Source organism: Aspergillus glaucus (genome assembly GCF_001890805.1).
Source record: "Aspergillus glaucus CBS 516.65 unplaced genomic scaffold ASPGLscaffold_45, whole genome shotgun sequence".
Taxonomy (NCBI): domain Eukaryota; kingdom Fungi; phylum Ascomycota; class Eurotiomycetes; order Eurotiales; family Aspergillaceae; genus Aspergillus; species Aspergillus glaucus.
In genome coordinates, this window is record NW_019170497.1 from 1 (window position 1) to 9,253 (window position 9,253).

Here is a 9,253-nt window from a genome sequence, read left to right on the forward strand (position 1 = left end):
AAGTCAGCCCCCGCCCCACTTTTCCCGCCCATAGTTAAGACGGGAACCCTAACTCCAGTCACCGTGACTTCGCCGACCCCCGTGGGATAGGACAACCCTTAGAGCCTTCACCGTCAAGGCTCCTACCCCCGTGGGATAGAGAAACCAGGTGTGGCCCAAAGTATTCCCCTGGGCTCTTCTGTCGGAACTGCTCCGTCATTTCAAATACCAGAAGAGAATGATGTTTGGTCTTGGAGCAACCCAATTCGTGAGATATCTCACACTGGGCAGACCACTAATGATAATTCTTATCAACTGCCTCAAAACTCAGATGCAAGTGCTTGGAGTAACTTTATTAATTACTCCCCACCACAAGTAGAAGATGATGACGCTTGGGCAGCTTGGGAAGGATACGAACTACCTCAACGTACGGACCTCACTGCTTGGAGCAACCCCATGAACACGGAAAATGGGTATTACAGCAATGCATAGTGTAGAATACAAAGGATTCCTTGTTCCTTTCTATAGTGGCTATCAACGAACCTATATTTACACCATCCCTTAAAGCATTATCGGGCTGAGACAGTCCACTTCAGCAGCCGGCAGAAGTTCCAATGAGAAAGGCGGTGTGTCCCAGCACCACAATAGTAAATCCATCAAAGGCTTTCTGTAGCAACAAGCAACGGATGTTGATCAGTCCAACAATACGAAAAATGCCAAACCTCCACCTTGTTTTTTGAATTTAAGATCCTCATCTCCTGAGTGCACAGCAAAGCTTCCACAAGATATCTTGGTAATATTGGTAGGCAAGCCGTTCTGATCGTCCAAGTCTTCAAGGGCAATAATGACCAAGGTCTTGCCAGGAAATGGAGTTTGCAAAACTCCGGTCGCAAGTGGTCTATCAGCCCAGAGGATCGGATAAGCGTCGGATATATTTTCTCGAGGGTTTTCTTTGAATGATTTTCCAGTTTTCTGGGTTACGGCATCGAGACTTCCCTCCTGAAACAAGTAAGACGAGGTTGCAATATGTCATGGATGTATGCATACCTGGAGCCATAGATTCAGAATGGTATTTATTTCTTCCTTATCCCGAGGTAGGAATAGCCAGGGATAATGGGGATGTGATCGGTGACGAATTTTAAGTCGTAAATTGTCCGCGACAGAAGCTGCGGCATCTCGAAGACTTTGTGGATTCGCCATAAATGTAAAAAACCTCAAAACCAATTCCAGTATGTATATGAAGTCCTGGGACAAACAAATGTATAAATATCCATTCACAGTTCCATGGTGTGTGTTAACGAAATCTCACTTTAAAAGGGTTGGTGGGGTTGAACTGACTGGTGTTCTCGGCGGGGTTTCTGTCGGATTCTCAACTGACACGTGACCATATGGGGGTCGTCATAGTTTTTTACACAGCGCATCTTCTCCGGGTAAAGTGTTCATTGAGAGATAATAGCCTAATATTAGTTGCCCAATATTGAATCAGAAAGAATTTAGGAAACAGAAGCAAGCATGCAGAAAGACTTCCCCATTGTGAGAGATGTACCTAAACATTAGACTACAAGTTTTCAGGCAGCTCTTGGATGATTACATCAGTCCACGCCTAAGAACCCCACTAACTATAACAAATTGGCCATTCGTAGATTAATAAGCTATGTCCTGTACTCCATCTAGAAATGCCAGTAACTATTCCGCAGGACTATTCAGTGTCAGAGCATCATGACGTCGCACCCCATTCATAACTGTAGAGCATGGAAACAATGCTAAAAGTGAGTCTTTGAAATCCACGCACGTCGCCACTTCTTGATCCAGACTTCACTTGGATTCCTTGCGTATTATCTCCACTAAGCGAAAAAATATCTGATAGATGTGGAAACAGCCATGACATCCCAGCTACATTCATCCGATTGAGAGTTTACAAGAGAGAAGACAGTGAGAGGACGCAGGCTCCTCCAGGCCACTGTGTGTTGACAAGTCCCTGCTAAAGTACAAGTTCAAGTCAAGAGTTTCTGATATGAGTTTCTCTTAGGTCTGTCCCAGAAGACGGTGAAACACGACTTTGAGAAACTGGGTACACCAAATAACGTGCTTCACATGCGAATGTCACATGAAGTCGCTCCGCCGCGACTTTAACCCCAACATTTCCACCAATGCACATAAATTCCATTTAAACTACTCAGAATCGCCTTCCTCAGACATCTCTACTACTATCTGACAGGAACGTGCATTGTGTCTGGCCTTTCCACAATTGCCACAGCGCCGCGCGTGTCTCGGTCCGCAGTCGCCGACCAGCCCCATTGCATGTTTCCTCCTTTAGTTGTACCTCAACAATCGTTGATTCCTCTAAATCAGTGAGCCTCTGTGAATTGGCTGATATATTGCATCGTGTTTGCATGCCACGCCGGCAGCGACTAAGCTTCTCATGATCCACATGATAGATCTTGCCAGCTGCTCGAGCGCTCAGTTTTTTGTCATTTTGCATAGCTTGAAGGGCCAATATTACTTGGCATTCATCATGTTTCTGAGGCATATTTGGTTGTGGTGATATCTGTGATAAAAGTCAGAAGTTGCGTCGGAGCGACTTCGTGTGACATTCGCATTTGGGTCACGTTGTCTATTTTTCCGCGCTCCTCCAATTGTAACAATAGCCTATATGACTCAGCTATGGGATGATCCATGTTGAGATCAAGGGCGTCCTCCTCGGTGAAAAAGCTATGAGTGTTGTTTTTCCATCATGGGATAGATTTCATCAAGTTCTCAGGCATGTCGTCAATCTTGGGGGCGTCGCATATTTTACAGGTTTACGAGGATTGCTCTTTTTGATGCGTTCCTCTGAAACCCTTGGGATTTGTTTCCAGAGATTATTTAAAAGCCCCCAAAAACTTCTATATATTAGTACGATGATCTGTATAGAGAACGATCAACTTACATCGTCATCAGAAAGGGGGTCATGGATATCGTCACGCCTATGGTAATCTGCTTCGGAACACGCAGCACTAAATCTTTCCGAAACAACTTTAATCTCAGTAAGCCCCATGTCGATGAAGTCCAATGACTCCCATGACATTGAGATGGCGAAGTCGATATTTTATCCGCGCTCTACACAGATTGCGGCACAGTTAGCCTCAACCGACACGTACAGCGCTTAGGACGGTCTATTGATTTGCTGAACCAACGTGCTAGGAACATGGCGTAGTTGGTGATTCGTCCGGAACTACCTGGAGGGTGGAGACACTAATGCTAAATCTTCCCTAAATGTCGACCAGTTCAGGCAAGGGTTAGCCCGACACACTTCCAACATTATAGAAACAACATGAATGGATGTATGATAATGTCATACTTTCAGCGCTAAAATCCGCGGTTCTAGTTACATATCTGTGTCAGGGTGCAGGGTCAGGTAGCGATATATATTAGGAATTGACGAACAGGGTAAGCTACGGTCAGGCTATCTACAGGTTCATAGACAAGACGCAGCTCGAAGAGCTGCAGCAGAATCAGCGTTGGCGCAGACAGATATCTCTGTGGGTCACGTGCCTAGTCACGTGCATAGATCACGGGCTGGCACCGTGACAGTACTCCCCCCCTCAAGGCCGAGCTCCGTCGAGGCTAGGCCCAGGCTTATGGGGATAGCGGCGATGATAGTTGGCAATAATCTCTCAGGCATGCTCCAGGTATGCAGCTGGTGATGATGTGAGAGAAGGTCTATAGATAGCGCAGTGAGTGTTATGAGAAGTATATGCGTAGTATTCACGGTACTAATCGCTGATGTCCTGTCCTCGGCCATCAGCGAGGTTAAGACTTTATGTCGCGGTCATGTGATGTGCGGGTGCTTATTAACCGCACGTGCGCGTTATGTACATGCATAAGTCCGCTATGCGGCTTTGTATCCTAACAGATGATGATGATGATGTCTTCCATTTTATAGAGCATTTTCCAGTCTAAGACTATGCATGCTCTACCCACCCCCTCAGGGGTGGGATTTGTGTCTGATGGGGTTTATATACATGGTATTTGCTCTGTCACAGGTCACATGGGAAGCTCTCACTTTGAGATGGTCAAGAATGGGGGACATGATGGGGTAGTGCCTATGAGGCCCTAGCTAGGGCATCAATGGCTGACATATAGATGGCTGGGAAGCCTGCCAGGTGGTAGAAATCCAGAAAGGAGAGGGGGAGAGTTAACAGGGTTAGCAAATAAATCAAAAACAGTGAATCAAAAACAGTAAATCAAGAACAGTGAATCAAAAACAGTGAATCAAAAACAGTGAATCAAAAACAGTGAATCAAAAACAGTGAATCAAAAACAGTGAATCAAAAATAAAAGAAAAACATAGTTAATTCAATACAAATAAAACTTTTTTTTTTTTTTTTATTCAATGCCTAGCAGCCACTTTCTAGGAAAAAGAACAATTCCTAATATTAGGGGTTGAACTTGAGTTGTCTTAACTAAAAGCTACCCTTTATCATACAAGAAGGAATTGTTGAAGAAGAAACAAATGGAGCAGAAGTGAAGGCAGTCTTTTATGAACATCCAGGGATGACACTCTTTCCTTGGAAGTCAGGAGTCATATGAAGGAGTCACTGCTAGTCCTTGTATGCGGAGGGTTTGTATGAAGGTCGTCAATAATTGATTCAGAACCCTTGCAGGTTGCATTCCGTGCTGGCCTTGGCTGAACCTGTCATCTTTTGGGTTCGTACGAGAACCCCATAACAAGTTGGTGTGGGGGACGCACTACTATGGTTCTATGATCGTTGGATCGAACCAATAGAGTAGGCGTGTGGAAAAGAAAAAAAAGGGCGAGATTCAATATTATGTCACGGGCTCGGAATAGAAGATAATAATGAACTGAATTCCTATCTTGACTATTGTAGCCATCAACGAGAATATCAAATCTGGGAAGGAAAAAGGAGAGGAAATCTATCTGGCGAGTACAGTCTCTATATAAGCCTTTGTGCGATGCGGCTTGAGCCCTTGTTTGTCCATATTGCTTGTATGGCATCTTTTGGCATGTTGGCACTGTTTGCCTGGTCGTTGAGCCGTCACAGCTATACAGCCCTGCCACCAACAACCCCTATAAAAGACCTCTTCATTATCCAGATAGATTCCCTTTTCTCTTTTCTTCTCCAGATTCGATATTCTCGTCGATGGCTACAATAGTTTAGATAGGAACATCGATTCAATATTATCTACTATTCCGAGCCCGTGACAGTTAAGACAACTTGAGTTCAACCCCTAACAGCGCAACCTTGCTCACCGAATGAGAAAAACCTTTCATTTACCCCATTGAATCTCGCTCAAGCCTTGACGACGTCAAATCCCTCCTCCAACTTATCCAAGGCATTCCGAATCTCGATGGCATAAGCCGGGATACCACCAGAGTAGCACACTGGTTCATAAACCTTGTCAGGGATGCTGCCACCCATGTACGTTGACCTCGTCGTGGGGAAGAGGGTCCTGTCGTTAAGCTCGATAACATGCTTCTTCCATTTATCAGCGGCTTCGATCTTCGGGTTGATGTACTTGATGCCATTGGCCTCAATCTTGGCAATAGCGTCGGCAATCCACCGGCCCTGCACCGCGACTGATGTGGGACCATTACAAAGGAGCGTCGGGCCGTGCGGGCCATAGATGTGGAACATGTTGGGGTAGCCGCTGACGGTGGTGCCGAGGTAGGTCTTTGCGCCTTGGATCCATTCCTTCTCAAGCTTGGCGCCGTTGATGCTCTTCAGGCCGAGCTGGGTCATGACGCCGGTGACAACATCCTGTGACTGTTAGTCTTTCTGCTCTCTTGTTGGTGTATCAAGCAGAACTTACAAATCCAGTTGCGACAGCAACGACATCAAGCTCATGGTGAGTTCCGTCTTCAAGGGTGATACCGGTCTCGGTAAACTCCTTGATCGGGTTATTCTTGATGTTGACCAGGTGCACTGATTCCCGGTTGAACTGCTCGTAATAGTTCTTCTCTAGACATGGCCGTTTGATACCAAAGTAGTGCGGCATCTCCCGCGGCGCAAGCAGCTCCCTCAGCTTGGGGTCGCCAACACGAGCACGAGTCTTCTTGGCCCAGAAATTGTACGACTCTTTGTTGGCTTCGGGATTAAACAAGTTATCCTTGTACAAGGCAACCCAATAGCGGAAGCCGCCGTCCTTTCAGACACTCTCGTAGAAGGCCTCGCGCTCCTCCGGCGTATCATCAAAGGTGTTGCGCTCGCACCAGCCATACATGAAGCCGGCATAGTTGGCCTCACGGTACCGGAACAACTCTGGGTAGTAGGGCTTGATGCGCTCCTGCTCCTTGACAGTGAGGTCGCGCTTGCGCATGGGCATGGCGAGGTTAGGAGTTCGCTGGAAGACCTTGAGGTCGCCGGCCTCGGGGCCCCAGGCCTGCGTGATTTGCACACCCGAGGCACCGGTACCGATGATGGCACAGCGCTTATTTTTCACGTCGACCTCTTCCTCAGGCCAGAAAGACGAGTGGTGAACGACGCCCTTGAACTTGTCCATACCGGGCCATGGGGGAATATAACGCTTGGCGGCCTAAACGCTTCATCAGTAGATGTTCGGTTGACTGATGGATGCAATGACTTACAAAGCCGGTTCCAAGGACGAGGTATTTGGCCTTGGTCATGCGACCATCTGCAGTCTTAATATTCCATTTCCCCTCCTTCGTATCGAATTGGGCTTCAACCACAACGGTGTTGAAAGCGCAGTCCTTTTTGATACCAATTACCTTGTCGACGTGATCAAAGTAATCACGCAGGTTTTTGTAGTCAGGGTAGTTGTTGGGCCAGTTCCATGTCTTGTATACCTCAGGCCAATAGAATTCGTACTCCGGGACTTCGGAGTCGACGCCGGCGCCGGGGTAGCAGTTCCATCTCCAGGTGCCACCCGTATCGTTGCCAGCCTCAAAAATGACCGTTTTCAGGCCGCGATCGCGGAGGGTCTTGAGCATGAAGACACCGGCTATCTAGTTAGCTGGTAGACGAAGTTTATAATTGATGCCGACTTACCAAAACCGGCACCCACGACCAAAGCATCGACCTCGAGGTTTTCGGCATATGGCCCAGTCTTATCGGCGTGGACTGCCGAGTAGTCAGTGAGCTCAGTGCTGTACTTCTTAGGCCTAGAGGCCGTCTCTCCTAATCTATCCATTTTGAATGAAGATTGAAATAATCAAGTGTTGCAGTTGCTGTAGTACTCATCAGAAGATTGGCAGTTTGAGATGTCTTTCAGAAATTTTCTTTCTTGGACAGCTTCTCCTATTTATGTTGACTTCATTGCGATACATATCTTGCTGCTGAGGTTAGCATACGCTCTCAACAGTATCACATTAATCATTGTGATACAGGTAACCGCAACTCTGTCGATTCAATCCAGTGTACACGTTCGTACTAGATACATCCTGCGTTCCCCACATGTCACCATTAGGTGTGCTGCAGCTGCCGCTGACTGAATATCCTCGGCCGCTAGTTGCGGTTGCGGAGCCGGATACAACGATCCCCGCACCCAGGTCCGCAATCCACAACGGTTCCGCAAAGTGCAGCTCCACAGCCGTATACAGCCGCTGCAGAATCAGGGGAACTCCTCATCGGTATCACAGACAGACTGGAGAATTGGAAAAATTACTTTCAACGGGCTGTTTGAGCCTACCATTAAATAAGCCACGCTTGCAGTCTCCCGGGTGTCACGGGCTCGGACCAGTAGATATAACTGTTGACTTCCGTATACACTGGAGGCTGATTGATATGCTCGCTGCTCCGACTGACCAATCAGAGCCCGACTAACCTACCTATCTACGACGTACGTTTTACTGCTGTCTGAAAGCATGTACGTACAGATATGATGAAAGATGATAAAATCGGACTACGGCTATGCAGCTAGCATCCTTTTACTATGGACCCCGCATACATGCATTATGTACTTTGTATTCCTTTTGTCTCTTTGGACTTCTTTCGCGCTTAGTTGATGGCCGCCAGATTGTTTATAAATAGGCCGTACGATCCCTTACGGACCTCAGGATATGACTTGGCACTACGGCCTGCGTGGAATGCAAGGGGGAAGTATGGACGAACCATATAAACATCCAACCATCCCCTTGTTCCTGTACCTTCTTTTCCTTCTCTCTTTAGCTATTCCTTCTTGTATGTACGGCATCCTTTTAGATTGAGACAATCGAAGTGTGACCCCTAACACTGGCGGCTATTAATCTAACTACTAAAGGAAAGTCGTTGCGAAAAAACAAAGCGAATGCAAAGTGCATAATGTATGTATGCGGGGTCCATAGTATAAGGGTGCTGGCCGCATAGCCGTAGTCCCCCGATCCTATCATCTTCCATCATATCTGTACGTACATGCTTTCAGACAGCAGTAAAACGTACGCCGTAGATAGGTAGGTCAGTCGGGCTCTGATTGGTTAGTCGGAGCAGCAAGCATATCAGTCAGCCTTCAGCGTATACGGAAGTCAATATTTGATAAGGACTGAATGTGGTATTCAGCAGGAAATTTCAAGGGTTCTCCACACTGCATACGCGACTGTCTTTAGACATACCCTGATAGGCCCAGACCACCGCAATGTTTGCCTGAATGGTTAAAGGCTTGAAGGAAAGAATTGATGAAATTGAGTATCACCCCAATGATAACGCGCTGATATGAAGTCTGAGTACAGACTTCCACTAAGGAGGGGGGTTATGTGATGGTCAACAGCTAACTGTGACGGCTCAACGGCTCAACGCCAGACAAACAGCGCCAACATATCAAACGATGCCATACAAGCAATATGGGCAAACAAGGGCTTAAGCCGCACCACACAAATGCCTATAAAGACCGTTCATCGCCTAGATAGATTTCCTTTGCTTCTTCTTCCCCAGATTCGATATTCTCGTCGTTAGGCTACCTAGTCTAGATATGAATATTATTCGTCTTATCTGCTAGTTTCCGAGCCCGTGACATTAACGACCAACTGCTGATAATGGCAAACACTGCCAACAGGGCAATATGAGCAAATAACAAGTGATAGCTCCATCACACGTGATTGCACGATGGGTAGATAGTTTTCCTTTGTCTTGCCAGAAGGCTTCCTTTCTTCTTCTTTTCCTCTCCAGATTCGATATTCTCGTCGAGACGCTACTACCTAGTCTAGATAGGAATATTATTTCGTTATTATCTACTAGTTATCGAGCCGTGACACACCTTTCCTCATTGACTGTGGATAAGCCCCGGAGTTTATTTGATTGGATGCCCATAGAGCGGTCATCGTCCTGAGATGTACAGATTA

General features: G+C 46.7%; 4 protein-coding genes across 4 annotated transcripts; all 4 read right to left on the reverse strand.

Annotated features, from left to right (window-relative positions):
* Positions 1–672: 672 nt before the first annotated feature.
* On the reverse strand, positions 673–1,179 carry ASPGLDRAFT_138617 (uncharacterized protein; the record flags this gene model as incomplete). Its single annotated transcript, XM_022541627.1, has 2 exons — positions 673–978; positions 1,027–1,179. 2 exons carry the CDS (start codon positions 1,177–1,179, stop codon positions 673–675), a joined length of 459 nt encoding a protein of 152 aa, XP_022395266.1.
* A 707-nt stretch (positions 1,180–1,886) lies between these two features.
* Positions 1,887–2,723, reverse strand: ASPGLDRAFT_53497 (uncharacterized protein). The gene is made up of 2 exons (XM_022547992.1): positions 2,009–2,723; positions 1,887–1,941 (listed from the first exon to the last, which is right to left on the reverse strand). The coding sequence occupies exon 1, from the start codon at positions 2,507–2,509 to the stop codon at positions 2,171–2,173; it is 339 nt and encodes a 112-aa protein (XP_022395267.1). The 5' UTR covers positions 2,510–2,723; the 3' UTR covers positions 1,887–1,941; positions 2,009–2,170.
* ASPGLDRAFT_53498 (uncharacterized protein) lies at positions 2,524–3,158 on the reverse strand (the record flags this gene model as incomplete). The annotated part of the gene is made up of 2 exons (XM_022547993.1): positions 2,909–3,158; positions 2,524–2,861 (listed from the first exon to the last, which is right to left on the reverse strand). Coding segments are annotated over exons 1-2 (155 nt in total), but the record flags the coding sequence as incomplete, so codon positions are not given.
* Positions 3,159–5,273: 2,115 nt separating this feature from the next.
* Positions 5,274–7,131, reverse strand: ASPGLDRAFT_40659 (flavin-containing monooxygenase; the record flags this gene model as incomplete). The annotated part of the gene is made up of 5 exons (XM_022545247.1): positions 5,274–5,741; positions 5,794–6,068; positions 6,138–6,516; positions 6,569–6,942; positions 6,990–7,131. 5 exons carry the CDS (start codon positions 7,129–7,131, stop codon positions 5,274–5,276), a joined length of 1,638 nt encoding a protein of 545 aa, XP_022395269.1.
* Positions 7,132–9,253: the final 2,122 nt, after the last annotated feature.

Coding starts and splice junctions, on each gene's coding strand:
- ASPGLDRAFT_53497 (XM_022547992.1), bottom strand. CDS start 2,509: ATGCCTCAGAAACATGATGAATGCCAAGTAATATTGGCCCTTCAAGCT.